Raw genomic sequence first — 20003 nt, 5'->3', positions numbered from 1 at the left:
CTTCAACGGCGACAGTGGCACTCAATCCCGCAGCCACCACCATTGAATGAAGAAAGAGAGAGCACGAGCAAAGAGAGCGCTCGCGTCGCAAATGCCGCCACTGGTCTTCGAAATGGTCGTTGGAGAAGGGAGGAAAGGGAGATATGAACCTGAGAAAAGGGAGATCCGAAATTGGAAAATGCGAGGAGGGCGAGGGCCAGGCGTGTTGCTGCGAGGGTGAGTCGCGGCGCTGGCGAGGGGGAGTCGCGACACTGCGAGGGCGACGGTGAGTCGTGACGGCGACGGCCAGGCGTGGCGAGGCTTCCTTCTCTCCGAGTCTCTGCTTTTCTTTCTCTCTCTTCTGGAGATGTCAACGAGAAGAACTAAAGAAGGGGTTGTGATGAACATGATGAAATTAAGATGAAGGGTAGTTTTGTCAAAAAATTAGGGAAAGGAGGATTTTATAACGTTTTGTAACATTAAAGATGATTTTTATAATAAAAAATGGTCGTGAACGAATTTGATTTTCACCCCAGACCTTAAAGACGAAAAAAGTACTTAACTCAAATATTTAATATCTTTAAATATTTAAATATTTCTAATACTATACATACATACCAGTAATCTTGCCAATTTAATATAAGAATAATTAATCAATCTTTACATGTGATCCTTAAATGTCTCATAACAACAAACACAAAATATATTTATATATTATCATATTTGACCACTTTGATGGTTAACAAATCTGCTCTAAATACACGAAAAGAAAAATACACTACTAGAACATTCAAATAATATTTATTTGGTTTATGCAAATTTTGGAAAATTTATGAATAATTATAAATCTCATAACTTTGCTTTGATATCATATATTAGTTTTTATTTCTGTAATTAATATAGAAATTATTTTTAATACCAATAAAAAATCTTAAAATTTATGATGATCACATATTCACATGATAAGAGCATAATTATAAAACATATTCATATCCTTTCAGTGAGTTTTGAGATGTTATTCTTGACGTGTGGTTATTTTTTGATGTCAAAATTTAGTTTTGATACAAAGTCTTGTGACTTGTGAGTTATAGACACGCCATATTTTAACCAAGTTATTTTACAATCTCCTAATAAGTTTTTGTTTTTGGGTGTTTTCTCCGTTTCTTTCTTCTATCTTTTCACTTTTTATTGATGATATAAAGAAATAGCTATTGTTCAGCAGAGATTTTTTTTCTTTTCTTGTCACATTTCTTTTTAAAAAACGTAACCTTTATTTTCCTATTCTAAAGAGAGAGGAGAAGGATACCTTTTATTATTTAAAATTTCACTAATTCTATTTCTTTTATTGAGTAACAACTATCATATTTTATTCAATATAATTAGAATTAGTTTTATTAATTACATAGACCACATTATTATTTTAATAAAATAACTTACATCATTTACCAAAAATGTATGTGTGATCTTTAATTAAATGATATATTTTTGTTATCACTAAATTTATTATGCAGTATTAAACTAATATATAAGAGATTTAGTTATTGCTACGTCATTTGTAACAATTTAACTGTCTTTTGAATTTAAAATACATTTAAATATATTTTGTTAGTTGAATAAGTTAAGATTATGAAGTTCTAGTACTTTGAAGATTTATTGTGTTATTTACTAAAATTTTATGCCATTTATAATTTTTTTTTTTTGTGATTGAGAAAAAAAACACAGAGAGCAACTAAGTTGGAGAGGACATTTCCTTCCTAATAGGCTCTTGAACAACAAAACAAGTGAGAAGGTATTCTATATAAAGAAGACTATGGCGCGCCGCTGTCCTCGCTAAAAGATCAACAGTTGAGTTCGCTATTTTCTGGATCAAATGGACATGAACCACCCAATTCCGTTGCAACATCTCAGCCATCTTCAAAAGAAGGTCATTAAAATCTGTACCTTCTCGATATCCTCGGCCAAATCTTCCAATATCTTCGGCCAACAAACTATACAACCGAGAATAAGTCTACCAAGTCAAATCATGCCGATATCCTTGTGTAACAGAATTCGGAAACCCAATCCTAATAACAAACAACACCGAGCATTACTCGAAGATTAACCTATTTAAACAGACGAGCATAACTCGTCAATGTATGAGACAGAGAGACACGAGTAATCAACGGTTCACAAGAGATATCGAGCAATCATTATCTACCCATCTTTTCTCAGTTTTATTTTCTAAACGTTATTTCTTTTAAGTTTCTTATTCTCATAACTGACTTGAGCGTCGGAGTCATTTTTGCAGGGACCATGCAGAGGTCAACAGTTCGCAAGAGAACGCTTCCGAGTCCTCTCCTGGCCGTGACGCCGAGTACACTTCGGGAGCATACTCTGGACGGAACAATTGGCGCCCACCGTGGGGCCCGATTTTTTCATTTTCAAGTGTAACCCCATACACCTTGTGCTCTTTTTTGCCTTTTCAGGAACGGAAGCAGGACGGATCAATCGGGCACCCATCAACATGTCGGTCCCAACCTCGTAGCAGCAAACGCAGCGCTGCTCGCAGAAAATCAGCGAATGGTCGAGCTATTAGCCACCTTGCAAAATAAAGGTGAAAGGAAAAATGTCAACAAGGAAGTGAACACTGGCAAGACGAACACCAATCAGAGTCCAATTCCAAGACGGAGGAGAAAGCCCCAAAAACAGGGAGGCGGCGGGCTAATCCCTTTTCTGAAGAAATTATGAGCTTTAAGATGCCTCAAAACTTCACACTCCCTATGACGCTGGTACCTTATAAAGGGATCGGAGATCCTAAAATTCATGTTACTAAATTTGAATCCATGATGTTCCTCAATAGTGACTCCGATCCCATATTATGTTGTTCCTTCCCTACTTTTTTAGATGGTACCGCGCTGTTGTGGTTTTCCAATTTGCCTGCAGGTTCAATAACGAGTTTCGACGATTTCTCCAAGCTATTTATTAATCAGTTTGCGGCCTCCAAGATTTACGTACGAGATTCAGACTACCTCAGTACTATCAATCAAGGACTGCACGAGAGCCTAAAGGATTATACGACCCGCTTTACAACAGCGGCTATGGAGATTCCCGACCTTAATCCCGAAGTCCAACTGCATGCCATAAAAAGCGGCTTGCGCCCAGAAAAATTCCAAGAAGCAATAGCAGTAGCAAAGCCAAAGACACTGGAGGAGTTTCGAGAAAAAGCAACCAGACAAATCGAAATAGAAGAATTGCGAGAAAATCGGAGGAATGAAAGGCAGCCGAACAAAAGGGATGAGGATAAGCCAACCGCCAAAGACACTAAGAAGCCTTTCAGGCTAACGCCAAAGTACGATTCATACACAAGATTCAATGCCAGGAGAGAAGACATCATCAAGGAGATACTACATAACAAACTAATAAAGCCACCGAGCAGGACCGGCTCATACCAAGACCAGTGTTATGTGGACAAATCCAAACGCTGTGCCTTTCATCAGAAGTTCGGCCACACCATTGATGAATGTGTGGTCGCAAAAGACCTCTTGGAAAGACTAGCAAGACAAGGGCACCTGGACAAATACATCAGTAGCAAAACAAGGGCGACCTCCGACGACCCTAATGACCGACGCCAAGAGCGAGCTTCGCACACCTCGGACAAAGCCAGAGACCAACCCCCACCAACCAGGGGAATCAATTGCATCTCTGGAGGATTCGTGAGCGGAGGTGAAACAAGCTCGGCACGAAAGCGACGATACAGGGACAAGTTAACACTCCAGCGGACGGCCGATGTGTTGACTAGCAAACCGAGAATACCCAACATATCTTTCAAACAGTCAGACTGTCAAACCAACTCAGATAATCTGGATGACCATGTAGTAATCTCTATTCAAGCAGGGGACCTCCTAGTAAAGAAAGCCCTCCTCGACCCCGGCAACAGTGCTGACGTCCTTTTCTATTCAACTTTCAAAAGGATGAAACTCAGCGAACGAACTCTGCTGCCATTTTCAGGGGAGCTAATTGGATTTTCAGGGGAGCGTGTGTCAATCCTCGACAGCATCTGGCTGAAAACGACCTTAGGAGAACATCCCATGAGCAAAGCCAAGGATGTGCAGTTCTTCGTAGTCGATTGCATTAGCCCATATAATATTATTTCTGGGCAGACCTTTCCTAAATTCTTTCGGCGCCATTGTTTCCACGCTCCATTTGTGTGTCAAATTTCAGGTGCAAGAGGACCAAATAGCCACCATACACTCCGACCACATTGAAGCTCGCAGGTGTTACAATGAAAGCTTGAAAATCAGAACAGACATCCGACAAGGAGCCGGGCTGACTCAAGGAACATATAACGTTGCTAACATATCGGGTACTACCGAGCTCGATCCAAGAGGAGACCTCCATGACAAGCCAACACCAATCGACGAACTTGAAAAGGTACAATTAGATAACAACATTAACCACTATACTCACATCAGCTCTTCTCTCCTTTCAGGAACAAAACAGAAGATAACAAGTCTACTTCAGCAAAACGCCGACCTTTTTGCCTGGACACCAGCAGATATGCCTGGCATTGATCCAAACCTCATATGCCACAAATTACAAATTGATCCAAGGGCACGACCTATTTCTCAAAAAAAATGCAACATGGGAGACGAGAAGCGCGCAGCATGTCTCGAGGAAACCCAGAAGCTCCTCCAAGCAGGATTCATAGAAGAGCTCCGATTCACAACATGGCTATCAAACATGGTTATGGTAAGAAAAGCCTCAGGTAAGTGGCGAATGTGCGTATACTTCACTAACTTGAATAAAGCGTGCCCCAAGGATGCTTATCCACTCCCATGCATAGACAAACTGGTAGATAATGCATCAGGATATAATGTTTTAAGCCTTTTAGACGCATATTCTGGTTACAATCAGATATTAATGCATCCAAGAGATAAGGATAAGACAGCTTTCATAACTGAATTGGGAAATTACTGTTATACTGTTATGCCTTTTGGGCTTTAAAAATGCAGGGGCTACCTACCAACGCCTCATGGACAAGGTCTTCAACAAACAAATAGGGAGAAATCTGGAAGTATACGTTGATGACATGGTCGTCAAAACTCAACAAGAACAAACCCATGATGTCGACCTCGAAGAAGTGTTCGGTCAGTTAAGGAAACACAACCTGCGACTCAACCCGGAGAAGTGCGCCTTCGGAGTTAAAGGAGGAAAGTTCCTAGGCTTCATGCTGACATCAAGAGGCATTGAGGCCAATCCCGAAAAATGTGAAGCAATCATTAACATGAGAAGTCCCCGAACAATAAAGGAAGTCCAGAGACTAAATGGAAGGCTAGCCACACTCTCTCGATTCCTACCAAGTGTATCAACACATTCTCAGCATTTTTTCAACATACTAAAAAGGCAAACAAAGTTCAACTGAAACACGGAATGTGAAGCAGCTTTTCAGAAGTTGAAATCCATAATCTCGTCACCACCGATCTTACAGAAGCCGAACTTAGAAAAACCACTATTACTATACTTATCGGTATCCTCGAAGGCTATCAGTTCAGTACTCGTCACGGAGATACAAGATAAGCAAGAGCCAGTCTACTTCGTCAGTAAAACATTACAAAATGCCGAACTCAGATACCCACCAATGGAGAAGCTAGCATATGCACTAATACTTACGGCAAGAAGATTAAGACACTACTTCCAAAGCAATAAAGTCATCGTTAAAACAAATCAGCCTCTGCGACAGATCCTCACCTGACCCGAGGTCTCAGGAAGACTCACCAAATGGTCAATAGAATTATCCGAATTTGACATAACATACGAGCCGAGGACGACAATAAGGGCGCAATTCTTAGCAGATTTTCTAGCTAAATTAACAGACCAAGCAGATCATGAACACACTTGGGAGCTCTATGTAGATGAGGCTTCAAACTCAGAAGGATCGGGAGCAGGCGTATATCTAACAGACAAATCCGACCTCCAAGCAGAACAATCAATCAGATTCTCATTCCAAACAAGCAACAATCAAGCCGAGTATGAAGCTCTACTTGCCGGCCTTCGACTTGCATAGTCTTTAAACATAACACACCTACAGGTATATTGTGACTCACAACTGGTGGTACAACAGGTAACCGGGAATTTTCAGGTAAAGGACCAATTATTAGAAAAATATCACGCACTGGTAAGAGAACTCATACCTCAGTTTACTTCAATACACATAACACATATAGCTTGGGAACAAAACACCCGAGCAGATGCTTTATCAAAACTAGCAACAACTAGGAAATGTATGCATGATTCTGTTATATCTCAGCTAACCCTCGCTGAACCGAGTTTTAGCAAAAGAATATTCTCTATATCACAGGAACAAGACTGGAGAGCAACATACAAACAATACCCACAAACTGGAACCATACCAACACCTATCAAGGATGAAAGAGCATTCAAAAGGCGAGCAGCATCCTTCACACTGATAGGAACAGAACTATACAAGCAAGGCTTCTCCCAACCACTGCTAAGATGTCTAAACACGGATGAAGCTAAGATCGCCATGGACGTGGCCCATGAAGGAGTATGCGGTAACCACATTGGAGGAATAAGCCTGGCATCTAAGGTTGCCAGAGCAGGTTATTATTGGCCAACAATGAAGAGCGATTGTATCGAAAAGGTAAGGAGATGCGACAGCTGCCAAAAGCACGCACCACTAATACTTAACCCGGCCGAGAACCTACATACCTCGGAGGTAAGCTGGCCATTTTATAAATGGGGCTTGATATTCTCGGCCCCTTCCCCAAAGCTCCCGGGCAGGTAAAGTATTTACTTGTAGCAATTGACTATTTTTCAAAATGGATAAAAGCAACGCCTTTAGCAAAAATAGGGGCTGAAAAGGTCCGAGCTTTTCTTTGGAAAAACATTATTTGTCGTTTTGGTATACCACATGCTATTATAACTGACAATGGTCGGCAGTTTACCGATCAAAGCTTGGCAGAATTTTTGCAGGGCTTCAAAATTAAGCATCACTTTTCATTAGTAGAACACCCGCAAACAAACGGACTCGCCGAGGCAGCTAACAAAGTAATTCTTATCGCACTTAAGAAAAAGCTCGGCAAGGCTAAAGGAGAATGGGCGGAGCTAATCCCAGAAATAATGTGGAGTTACAATACAACAAAACAAACAACCACCAAGGAGACTCATTACCGACTTGTTTACGGTGCCGACGCAATGATCCCAGTCGAGATCGCCCTAACATCAGGAAGAACAACACAAACATCGGCACCAAACAATGATAACGTCAGACAAGCAGAATTGGATACAATAGAGGAAGACAGATACAAAGCTGAGATAAGGCACAAGGCAATGCAAAGCATAATAAAAAGAAAATACAACAAAATGGTCAAACCTAGGTCCTTCGCCACGGAAGACCTTGTCTTAAGACGAACGGAGGAAGCACGGAAACCACAAACACATGGAAAGCTCGCCGCAACATGGGAAGGCCCTTACCGAATAATATAAATACTCTGCAAGGGAGCATATAAACTTCAAACATTACAAGGAAATGACATCCCTGGAATATGGAATGTATCATCTCTTAGATCTTACTTATCATAAGAAGATATGGCCATGGGGAGACACTCTTTTTCCTACTCACAAGGTTTTTCCCAAAAAATAGGATTTTTCTTGGAGAGGTTTTAATGAGGTCCCCCACCTCATATCAGTCATGTACTCAACAAAAATAATCAAATATACACATTTCTAATCAGGACATCTATTTATCATACCAACTACTCCAATATGTCAAATATTGAGTTAATGTGCGCACATTCAAAATCAAAGTATCAAACACCCTATACGGGTACAAAACACCTAAGTTCAATTAAATAAACATTAATTACAAAAGCAGTCCTCTAATCTGCTCCTTTCTCCACTGATTCACTTTCACCCTGATTCTCAGGCAGGGTACCATCATCTACAAGGCGACCACCGCTTACAATCTTCGTAACATCAAGCAAACTCACATCAGCATCCGGAGCAACGACACCAATCTGAGCTACAGCTCGATCAAAGCCAAGGGTAAAGGTAGTCAAAACCTCTTCCTCAAGCTCGGCAACCCTTGCCTTCAATCCCACCAGCTTGGTAACATTTGCCTCCAAATCCCCCTTCAGCTTACCAACTTCAGTTTCAGAAGCCTTCTTCACATTCTTTACCTCAGCCCTTAACTTCTCAATCTTCAAATCCCTCTCTTGCAATGATTCCTTAAGCTTTTTCACAGCAGCCACATTATCTGCATCCAATATAGCATCCAATTCAGAGGTGCGACCAATCGATAGCAAACGAGCACCCATGACCTAAAATACAAAGGTCGTCAGTCAATACTCAAAAAATTAAACAAAAGAAATAACACCACGAATAAAACAAACCTGCAGATAATGTGCGACCCCTATTTTTCCAGCATCATGAATCATCTTCACATCAGCATCAACCTGGGCAAACTCATCAGCCACTGCCATGAATGGAAAAGAAGCCGACCATATAGAATTACTCGGCCCATCTCTATTACCATGAAGGACAAGCTGACTCTGGTAGGCAGACTCAATCTCCTCTGCCGTAAAGACAGCATTATCCTCCTTCACTCCAGTCAGATCCACCACCTTCAAAGGTCCCCCACCTCTTTTCCTTTTAAGAGGAATCTCTTGACCAACAGAACCCCCACCCTCCTTTGCCACATTTGTTGAAGATCCCTCCTTTTCCTTCTTCTTAGCCTTAGAAATGAAAGCTTTCAAATTAGCAGTGGTTAAAGTTGAAGCCTTTTCACCTAGCAAAAACAGCCAACAAAATCAATAACTTTCGAAAACATTAAACACAACAACAAACCAACACAAAGTATACCTAGATATTCATCTAAAGCCTCCCTATCCCCCTCAAGCCTCAGTAAGGCCTGAATAGACAAAAGCTCGGAGGAGGACATAGCAGACATAAGAAACCCAATCAGATAATCTTCACTCTTAACCCTATCCTCGCAGTCTAAAACCTGCCGAGGATCAGCAAACCAGAAAATCGGAAACCTCTCTTCCATCATAGCGTCAAGATAAAACGGGTAACACTCCTCACAAATCTGAACCTTCACAAAGAACTCCTTGAAATCCTTAAAAGAAGACTTGTACAGGCTGAAGATAGCTCGTCCAGGATGACTACTTAAGTTCACCCAGCCACCCTTTCAAACACCTTTCGCTTGAAATAACGAAAAGAAAACCCCAAGGGAAGGATAACAACCCAGATACTCCATAAGACACTCAAAGGCACGAACAAAAGCCCACGAATTAGGGTGAAGCTGCGTGGGAGCACAATTCAGCAGAGACAACACACCACACTGAAAATCAGTAAAGGAAAAGCGAACACCCAATTCCGTCAACATGCACGTATACACATAGAAATAAGCCCAGTCATCCCTTTTCTCACATACTCTATCACTCTTCTCGCAAGGTAAGAACCTAACCCTCAAACTATCTCCACCCCTGACCCACCTCGCACTATTCAACTGCGACAACATATCAGAACTACTAAACACCGAAACCCGTGACTTAACGTCGCCATCAACCCAACCATAAGGGTCATTTCCATCCACAGCAACTCCCTTCTTACCCATGCAAGCCAACTACAAACAGTAACGAAAAGACAAAAGAAAACTGAAAGAAGGTTACCTTTCTTACTCATCTTGCTACTCAAAAACAAAAACCAAACTTGCAGAAGTCTAACGGATAGGGGGACAAGGAGTTACTTCGACACATTACCCCACGTAGCCCCCTCCACTTCCCCATTAACCACAACTGGCGTCTCCCCACTTCCCGCCTTAAAAAAAAAACACACACAACACATTTTACGCAAGGCCCAATTTATCAGGCCCAAAAACAAACAAGCTTCGCAAGAGGAATATGTTGAGCTTGGGGGCTCCCCAGGCAATAGATCCACATTAACAAAAAGCTCCAAAAACAACAGGCCGAGGATATAGAAAAGCTCAACATGTTTCTCATGCCGAGCTTGGGGGCTGTGTACCTTCCCGATATCCTCGGCCAAATCTTCCAATATCTTCGGCCAACAAACTATACAACCGAGAATAAGTCCACCAAGTCAAATCATGCCGATATCCTTGCGTAACAGAATTCGGAAGCCCAATCCTAATAACAAACAACACCGAGCATTACTCAAAGATTAACCTATTTAAACAGACAAACATAACTCGTCAAGGTATGAGAAAGAGAGACACGAGTAATCAACGGTTCACAAGAGATATCGAGCAATCATTATCTACCCATATTTTCTTAGTTTTATTTTCTGAACGTTATTTCTTTTAAATTTCTTATTCTCATAACTGACTTGAGCGTCGGAGTCCTTTTTGCAGGGACCACGCAGAGGTCAACAGTTCGCAAGAGAACGCTTCCGAGTCCTCTCCTGGTCGTGACGTCGAGTACACTTCGGGAGCATACTCTGGACGGAACAAAATCTCTTCGTATCACCACATAATCCTTGGTAATCAAAAGATAAGCCTCCAAGCAATCTGTTTCACAAATAATCTCTTTATTCTCAAAATCTCAGGCTAAGCAAAGGCCCCTTCAAATGGCATAAAGCTCATACCAAGTGATCGAACCTGTTGAAATATTTGCAGAGCAGCCTGTCAACCACTTACCAGTATCATTCTTAAGGACATACCCAAATCCAGCAAGATGATATTGCTCAAAGAAACTTGCATCGTAATTAAGTGTCACAACATTTAAAGGAGGAGGACACCGGGAATCAATCAAAGAAAGATGGGAAGTAACCTGATTAGTACACTTAACAATACCATATTCAGCCGTCAAATGTCTAGCAAGCATATATGCTTCAACTATCATTTGGATTGAAAATGTCATTTAATTATGTTATTCATAATTAAATGATGTATTTTTATTATTGTTAAACTAATGGTGTGATATTAAATTAAGATTATGATAATAAAAAGAATGAAAAAAAAAAAAGAAAAAGGGTAAAAATCAAACGACAAATAAAAAAATGAAAAAAAAAAGAAAAAAAAGATGATGATAATAAGAATGATAATCAAAATAGAGAAAGAAAAAAGAAGAAGATAACATAAATAAGATAGTGAAAAAATACACTTATATAAATTTGACATTTGACTTGGTTTTAAAAAAAAAAAATAATTGTAAAAAGGTTATAAGATATTTTTAATAAAAAATGGACAAAAAAATAAATTTAAATATTTTTAAATTTAAAAAAAATTTACCTATAATTTAAACTACAAAGTTAATACTTAATAGTAATTAACTGATTATCATTTATGATTTGAGATATTTTCTTGTGAGTCGTGATATTCCACGGTGGCACCGCGTTTTCTCTCTTTCCACTTTCCACTTTCCAGTTCAACGCCGTTTACCAGTCGCACTTCCCTCCACACTCTTCAATTCTGCCCCTTTTTCCCCTTTTCTCTTTTCTCTTTTCTCTTCTTCAACCCCTTTTTCCCTCTTTCACTCGCAATTCCCACCTGAGAAATATCACTTTCTTCTTTCTTAGATGGATTTTGACCTGCTTCTTCATGCATCATCTACCTCCATTTTTTAATTCCAGTAATAGAAATCAACGCAGCAACAACAATTCCATGGATTCAAAGAAGCTCCGAAGGAAGCCCAAGCTCGAGCGCCGCAATGCCGTCAAGTACGTTGACTACGACGCCGACGGCTCCACCACCTCCTCACACGATGATTCCTCTTCTTCCGTCGGTGGCGGAAGCAGAAGCGATTCCATTTACACCCGATCCATGGATTTCTACGACCGAACTAGCTTCCGAATTGAGGGAACCGAGGGCGAGTTTGACCGGATTTGCCGGAGCTTGGGGCTCTCCGGCCCGGAGGACTTCGCCATACCGGCGGCGGCCTGGGAAGCCATGAAGGTCCGGTCGTCATCGGATATTCTCCCGAGGCTGAATCCGAGGGAAGAGCAAGTGCCACCGCGGCGGAGCGACGTCGTTGCGGTGGGTGAATTGGCCGAGGAATTCGAAGGTGGAGCTAGGGTTAGGGTTGATGAGACCAGTGGTTGCTGCGCGGAGAGCTCCAGTGGTGTATGCGGAGGAATCAAAGGGGTTCGTCCGCCGATGCTTAGGCCGCCGCCGGGGACCAAGGTGCCTGTGGTGGACAACACAAGCTCCACTTGGGACCTTCTAAGGGACTTTGCTCCAGAAGGTGCAGACAATGGCCACTTACTACAGATAGAACCAGATAAAGAAGACGAAGAAGAAGAAAAGCAAGTAGTAGTGGTGGAGGAAGGACGAGGTAAGAGAGAAGAGGAGGTGGAAGAAAGGGTGGATAATGCGGCGAGGATTGCGGAGATTGTTGCTGATCTTTCGGGGTCGTGTGGTTTTAGCACTTCAAATGAAGAAGATGATACTTCAAGCACTACCACAGGTCCAAGGTCTAACAATATATCTCCCAATGGAAGAATCAAGCGTATTATTACCTCTGGCGATTGGCAAAAGGGTGAGCTTCTTGGACGGGGTTCCTTTGGCTCAGTCTATGAAGGAATTTCTGGGTAAGGGTTTTTTTTTCCAAGTCCAGTTTGCATTTCACTTTTGCTTTCGCTTCAGCTTCCCGTTTTACTTTTGATATTGTAGAATACTAGAATGTATTTTAGAACTTCATCATAGTAATCTAACTAACTTGTTCATTTGGGCTACCTAGTGAAATTGATGCAGTGATACAGAATTGTAGAAATAAGAAAAATTTAATGATGCAAGCGGCGAAGCGGGATATGTTATACACGGGCAAATTTACTATAACTGATGTTAATTTTTGGGGAAAGGGTCTCGAAATTTTGGTGGAATGGTTAGTTACTGATAGAATAGATTCCATTCTATTCAACAAAAATTCTCGTTTTTTGTTTCTCCCAATTTTTTTTGTTTGTGTGTGTGTGTGTGTTTTTTTTTTTTTTTGGGGGGGGGGGGGTGTGTGTTCAGACTTCAGATGGAATATGTTTTTATCCAAACATGTGAATGAAATAATAACTCTCTTCCTATGGGCTCCAGTCCACTTCTTTGAACATCATCTTAGTCAACTCCCTTACATACCATCAATCCAAATATAGCCTCTGTGTTATGTTATGTTAGTCATAATTACTAACTTATAAATTTTATCTTCTGTATATTACTGCAGAGATGGATTCTTTTTTGCTGTGAAAGAGGTTTCACTGCTTGATCAAGATAATCAGGGAAAGCAAAGTATCTATCAACTGGAGCAGGTGAGAGGTTTATTCATTTATTGCTTCATGGTCTTTTCCCCCGTACTATACTTTTTCCATTAACTAACTCTTTTGTAACGTGTAAAAAAAAACTTGTAAATATTATGCTATATTGCTTGGTATTGTATAAAATGCTTCATTTTTCTCCTACTACATATATTGTTTTAAACTTTTTGCTTTGTCTTTTTCACAGGAGATAGCACTTTTGAGTCAGTTTGAACATGAGAACATAGTTCAATACTATGGCACAGAAACGGTACTTCATTCATGTCCTCTCTTTTCACTATTACTTCTATTTGGCCTTTGCTACTGTTGATTCCATGTTGAAAATTACCAGTACAGATTACACCAATGTAATAGGTCCCCTTATGGATCTCAAGATTTTTTTATCAGTATATGTGGAATGTTTTTTATTAGAGTCAGTTCATGATGTCATGATAGGCTATAAAATGTAGTCTAAGTTTGTATAGCAAGGGATCCGTAAGACTGCAAGAGCTAATAACATAAACTAAAAATTCAGAACACAGGTATTTAAGTTTTTTTTTTTGGGGGGGTAAACATATATTCAAAATGAGAATAAATTTTGCTGCATTTGGTGAATTGGAGAATGCTTAGTCCAACTACCAATATGGTGTATTCCTGAGAGCCTTAGTTCAATGCAACGTGACAAACAACTGAATGGCCATGGTCCTGTCATGGGTTTTTCAGCTGCATAATTCTATTCAATATTTCATTCTGGTTTTTACAAAGCTTCTTTAAGCTATAAGCAACTTTTGCTCTCAAGTGTTTCTCTCTTCCCCCTGTCTATATGTTTCCATAAGAGTTGTAATTGTGTTATGTAACCACTGTTTCATTCGCTTGATGTTATACAGGATGAATCAAAGCTGTATATCTTTCTTGAGCTTGTAACCAAAGGTTCTCTTGCAAGCCTTTATCACAGGTATACTCTTCGAGATTCCCAAGTCTCTGCCTACACAAGACAGATTCTGCATGGCTTGAAGTATCTTCACGATCGAAATGTGCTTCACAGGTGACTTTACATTTCTTTGCGTACACGCTCATAATTGCATAATGTATTCTTTGTAAATGATTTCTGTAATATTGGTTTCTCATTTTCCTTCTTGTTAGTAGGCTGTGTTCTTCTTATGTTCTTTGGGACAGGGCAGGGAAACATTTTGTAACTTGATTGCATGAACTAATTCATGTTTGGTTTTCAATTTTGGAAATTTTGTTAAGTAAATTTTCATCTTTGGGTTTAGCTCATGATGCCCTTTGAGTGTTGTTTTCGTACTTTCTATTTCAGTTAGTTAATTATCATGAAACAATCTCTCTAACTATGATCTAATTATGTTTTCCCCAATTTAAAGGGATATTAAATGTGCAAATATATTGGTGGATGCAAATGGATCTGTAAAGCTTGCTGATTTTGGATTGGCAAAGGTGAAAATCTTCCTCAGTTTATACTTCACTGTTTAGTCTGTTATTTTGTTTCTTTGATTTTTCAATTTCAGTTGCTCCAGTTGCTTAACATTTTAATTTTCTTATACTGCTTTATTATTTCAGGCAACCAAATTGAACGACATTAAATCATGCAGGGGGACACCCTTGTGGATGGCTCCTGAGGTTTGAACTCTCCCTTGATTCTTCAATTAGTTAGCTTAATTGCTGGATGAACAGCTCTAGGTTGAATTTCCACTTTTCTTCAGCTGTGGACCAAACGCAGAAGAAATATATTTATCATATAGTTACCGAGAGCTGCATGCATTTCACATGAATGCCTACTTTTCTTATTTGAGAAGCTTAAGCAATGAAACTATGCATGTTGGAAGAGCAGTAGATTTTTTGTTAATACAGTCTCTTATCCGTATGGAAAGGCATAATTTTACACTCCCAAGAAGTTTTCTGGGTAACTTAGCTATGGGGTCATCTTCTTTTGGATGAGTGTCTATTGTTGTATTAAATTCTTTCTTTCCTCTTATGTTTGAAGAGGAAAAATCCCTTTGCATTTGAAACTAAAAGTTTACCTTAAGCTTGCCAAAATTTCTACCTTGATTTATAGCTTTATAGTTTCTTGATGACATGATTATTGATTATGAGGCTGAAATATGCAGGTTGTGAAAGGAAAGAACCAAGGTTATGGGCTTCCAGCTGATATGTGGAGTTTGGGATGCACTGTACTAGAAATGTTAACAGGCAAACTTCCATATTCGGAGTTTGAAAGCGTATGTGTCATTATTTCCCTTTCATTACCGAGTTACAATATAATCAGTCTTCGCCTCTTCTTTTTTGTCTGAAGCAATTTTCATATTTTCAGTTTTGATTTTAGTTCCTATTCAATCTATTTCTATAAAGTTTGTTTTGGCCTCTTATTAGTGATTGAACAGTTCATGCTTATGCCTATTGATCAAAATTCCGAGCTCCAGATCTTATGTTGTAAATAACTTCTATATTTTGTTGGGAGATATTGCTGATTGCTATAGATATATAATAACATGAATATTTTCCATTAACTGATTAGTTGCATAACTGCATATTTTTTGCTATTATTTTTATTAGTCTCTCAACTTTTGATCTCTTCTGACAACAGATGCAGGCATTATATAGAATTGGGAAAGGTGAGCGTCCTTCTATGCCTGATTCTCTTTCAAAGGATGCTCGAGACTTTATCCTGCAGTGCCTTCAAGTTAATCCAGATCACCGTCCCACTGCTGCCCAACTCTTAAGCCATCCATTTATCCAAAGACCAGTTTCCCACTCGTCGGGCTCATTTCCTAATCTTCCAGGCAAAAAAGGTTAAATTTGTCATCTTCAAACTGTGAATCACAATGGAGGTAAAGATGATTCTTGCGTAGTCTCTATATTTGCAGTTCCTGTTTGTGTGTGTGTTTTATTTTTACGGCTTAATTATATTAAAAAACTTTTTTCTTCTCTTAATTTGAATATTTTACCCTTGATGACAGCTGTCCTTCATCGCGCACAAGATATTTCCAGTGCTCAGTTCTCCAATGGCCGGTGTTGGACTGGGGTCCAATATTGCGGCAGCTGCTGGACGAGTGTCAGAGTAAGCCTGCTTGTAACTATAATCTTTATAAGCACCACTTTGGGTCCAATAAGGGATATGCTGCCCGAGATAACCAAGTTATGGTCTTGACAGTGACCTGTTGGAGGATTGTGCTCAATGTGGTTCTTGTATGTTATAGCAATGCTGTAGTATCAAGGTTGAGCTGATAAATGTCACCCTCGCCTTCACTTCACATTAGCCAGCTGAGCTTACCCCTCGGAGCAATGGTGGTAGGAACTGAAATCACACTAATTGTACATATTTTTATCACACTGACATGCCATTGTGTAAATCTGTATCCTCAGTGGTAATTTTTCCCTCTCTATTCCAGTATTCCCATCTTGGAATATTTTCCAACAATCCCAATTTCCAAAATTTTGGGATCAAACTCTTCTAAAATGAAGAAATTGTAAAATGAAAAAATGAGGGTGTAATAATAATTCAATCACCATTTTGGTCTTTTGTTGAGTACGATGGTACTGTTTGATGTGTAGAAAAGACTTGGATTATTGTTGTCACTTATCAATGATCTGTTTCAAGGATTAGTGAAACTTTGTTTCATTTTATTCCATTTTGTATTTAGACTAAATCACACCTTTTTGTTTAACAAACAAAATAACACGTTACTATTTCTGAATTTATTTATTATACTTAATACTAAAAGATGGACGGTGGATTGGCTATTAAAATTTGTTCATATGAAATTTATAAATAACGATAGGAAAAGTATAGGTAATCAAGTGTAGGTAATCAAGTGTGTAATCAGACAAGAATTAAACAATACAATTAATTATAATTATTAATAATAATTTTAAATTTTTTAAATTCAAAATTTAAATAATTAGAAATTGATTAAGTAAATCTAATTAAAAATTATAAAAACTTTCTCTTTTCAATCTGTAATACAAAAAATTCAAAAAATACATTAAAAAAATATCTATTTAATATGAAAAAGAAACATCATAATGCTTAGTAAAAGAAACATCTATATATATCAACTTACTTTTATTAAGACGGACTTCAAAATCCAATTTATTAGAGAGTTGGCAGAAGCTGGCTGGACCCTAGTTGGTTCCCTAGCAAAACTCATAACGATATTGAATCCACTTTTGGTGTAGACATTCAAAACTAATTACCGAAAAAGATAAATCACATTGACGGTCATTGATTAAATTGATATTACACTAAGCACCGACTTAATAGAAGTGGACAATTTTAAAATTGAAAAAATAAGCAAATATACAATTAATTTTTAAAGTCCTGTTATAGATACAAGTCTTTTTGGCAAACAAGTCCATACAAGTTAATCCTAACCCAACAAAACTCACTCACATAATGCGCGCATAAAATCATGCCGTTCCTCTTCCAACGTTTGTATTCCACGTTCCTCCTCCTCTTTCTTCTTTGCATTTCTCCTCTTTTTTCTTTGTGTTTCTTCTTCTTTTTCACGTATTTTATCCTCTTCATCGTTCTTTTTATTGCTATTGTTCTTCTTATTAGTACAAATACACCAAAAATTCTTAACAATACACATAAATATCTTAGTTTTACACCGAACGGTGTTGAGTTTGACTCATTGACACACAAGATTCGGTGCGAGTGCAACATGTTTGAATCAGGAGGTATTCTTTGTGGCCACTATCTTGCTGTGTTCTCATATTATAGAGTAGACAGAGTATCATCTTGCTATGTTTTCCCTCGATGAAACAAGAATGTACAGCGCAAATACATTTACATCAAGAGCAGCCACGACGAGAATCGATCGGATGAAAGCCACAACTTATTCAAAAGATTGTGTTCATACTTTTTTAATGTTGCCCAAAATTTCGTGACCTGTGAAGAAGCGGTCATGTTACGTTCGGGTCTTGATGATTTGATGGCCAATCTGTTTGATTATCATGCGAACTTTGGGTCCAAAAGTGTTGCAACTACACAAAACAACATAGTGACACAGAGTGAGTTCGCTCTTGGTGCAAATGACATTCGAGATCCTTCAAAAGTGACAACGAAGGGTCGACCAAGGTTGAAAAGGCTTGGATCTGAACTGGACAACTTAATCAAGAAATCCATACGAAGAAAGAAGAAAAATGCACCTCCAGTATGTGCGTACCATTTGGTTAATTTCGAACCCCTTGTTAAGATGTCTTAATGGATAAAATTAACTCTTTTTTTTTTGCATGTGGTGCTTTTTCTAGAAAAATGATGAAGTAGTCAATCAAAATCTAGCTGTGGGTTCAGCTATTAGAGCGAATGAATCACAGTAACATGGCGGCTTCATTGTTAAATTCGTTTGAAAATAATTAGAAAAATTTTGATTATAGATTTGTAAGAAGAATTTTATTTTATTTTGATTTTTTTTCACTTCTCTTTAACAAAATATTCAACTTTTTTATTTAATAAACAATTTTAAGTTGAGAATATATTATTATTTTTTGAGTATGATCCACTGATATGATTATACTGTTATCAATTTTTTAAGTTGGGTAAAGTACTAAATTGGTCCCCTAGGTTTGGGCGTAATTCTGTTTTGGTCCTTAAAGTTTAAAGTGTTCTATTTGAATCCAAAAAGGTTTCATTTAGCATCAATTTAGTCCCACAGTGAGGTCAAAATTAAATAATTAACAAAATATCCTACATAACAACAGTACAAGAACAAAATCGATAATTTGGAGAACAATTACAAGCTCCAGAGGCATAAAATCAACCATTGATACATCAATACATTTATTTATTTTTTTTTTATAATATAAATAAATTATTTTCTATAAAACTAAAGAAAATGATAAATAAATGTATTGATGCATCAATGGTTGATTTTGTGCCTCTGGAGCTTGTACTTGTTCTCCAAATTATCAATTTTGTTCTTGAACTGTTGTTATGTAGGACATTTTGTTAATTATTTAATTTTGACCTCACTGTGGGACTAAATTGATGCTAAATGAAACTTTTTTGGATTCAAATAGAACACTTTAAACCTTAAGGACCAAAACAGAATTACGCTCAAACCTAGGGGACCAATTTAGTACTTTACCCTTCTAAGTTTGAGTGCTTTTAATCACAATTTTTTTGTGCTTTTAATTTGGAGGACAAAATAGAGTAGGTTTTGTTAACTTAGGCTTCATTTTATTTTGTCACGGTTATGTTCCCAAGTTAGTTTGACTCAGCCTTCTTCGAGAATCCAACAAGTCTCGATCAACAAGTCTCGATCAGAACTTTGATTCTAAGTAAAATGAAAAAATGACCAAAAAAGGAACCTCTGTTTTAAGAAACATCCAGTGATAGAGAAGCCCACAAAAGACACGTTAACAAAAGATACCTCTAGTGGAAGACACATTTGTAAATAGATACATACATATATAGACACCTTAGTAGAAGACACCTCTAGTAAAAGACGCATCCATATATAGACACCTTCGAAAAAGACATGATGAAAAGAGACACGTCCCTCAACACACATCCATGGTTAAACAATAACATGAAAGACACATTGGAAGAAAACACATCTATATATAGACACATCGAAAGAAGACACAACAAAAAAAAATGTCTATCAGAAGACACATCCATAATTAAATGAAAACACAAAAGATTTTACATTGGCAAAAGACACTTCCAACAGAAGACACATACGTATACAGACACATTCGAACAAAACACGACCAAAATAGACACCTACGTCAGAAGACACATCCATAGATAACGAAAGATACCT

At 38.4% G+C, this 20003-nt stretch overlaps 3 protein-coding genes across 4 annotated transcripts; all 3 read left to right on the top strand.

Moving 5' to 3' along the window:
- The first annotated feature begins 2738 nt into the window (after window positions 1-2738).
- LOC140180758 (uncharacterized) lies at window positions 2739-5380 on the top strand. The gene is made up of 3 exons (XM_072222050.1): window positions 2739-4076; window positions 4180-4723; window positions 4971-5380. Exons 1-3 carry the CDS (start codon window positions 2739-2741, stop codon window positions 5378-5380), a joined length of 2292 nt encoding a protein of 763 aa, XP_072078151.1.
- Window positions 5381-6502: 1122 nt separating this feature from the next.
- On the top strand, window positions 6503-7464 carry LOC140180757 (uncharacterized). The gene is made up of 2 exons (XM_072222049.1): window positions 6503-6619; window positions 6919-7464. The coding sequence occupies exons 1-2, from the start codon at window positions 6503-6505 to the stop codon at window positions 7462-7464; spliced, it is 663 nt and encodes a 220-aa protein (XP_072078150.1).
- A 3802-nt stretch (window positions 7465-11266) lies between these two features.
- On the top strand, window positions 11267-16762 carry LOC112764406 (mitogen-activated protein kinase kinase kinase 1). 2 transcript variants are annotated; one of them, XR_003183157.3, is made up of 10 exons: window positions 11315-12525; window positions 13146-13230; window positions 13424-13486; window positions 14103-14260; window positions 14598-14670; window positions 14794-14853; window positions 15342-15452; window positions 15818-16061; window positions 16191-16291; window positions 16385-16762. XR_003183157.3 is itself a non-coding variant. In XM_025809976.3 (9 exons), exons 1-8 carry the CDS (start codon window positions 11537-11539, stop codon window positions 16025-16027), a joined length of 1749 nt encoding a protein of 582 aa, XP_025665761.1. In that variant the 5' UTR covers window positions 11267-11536; the 3' UTR covers window positions 16028-16061; window positions 16191-16762. The 2 variants fall into 2 exon arrangements, 1 of the variants encoding a protein (XP_025665761.1); XM_025809976.3 differs by having other exon boundaries at window positions 11267-12525; window positions 16191-16762.
- Window positions 16763-20003: the final 3241 nt, after the last annotated feature.

Source organism: Arachis hypogaea, chromosome 17 (assembly GCF_003086295.3).
Source record: "Arachis hypogaea cultivar Tifrunner chromosome 17, arahy.Tifrunner.gnm2.J5K5, whole genome shotgun sequence".
In the NCBI taxonomy this organism is placed as follows: domain Eukaryota; kingdom Viridiplantae; phylum Streptophyta; class Magnoliopsida; order Fabales; family Fabaceae; genus Arachis; species Arachis hypogaea.
This window is presented reverse-complemented; position numbering and strand designations above follow the sequence as displayed.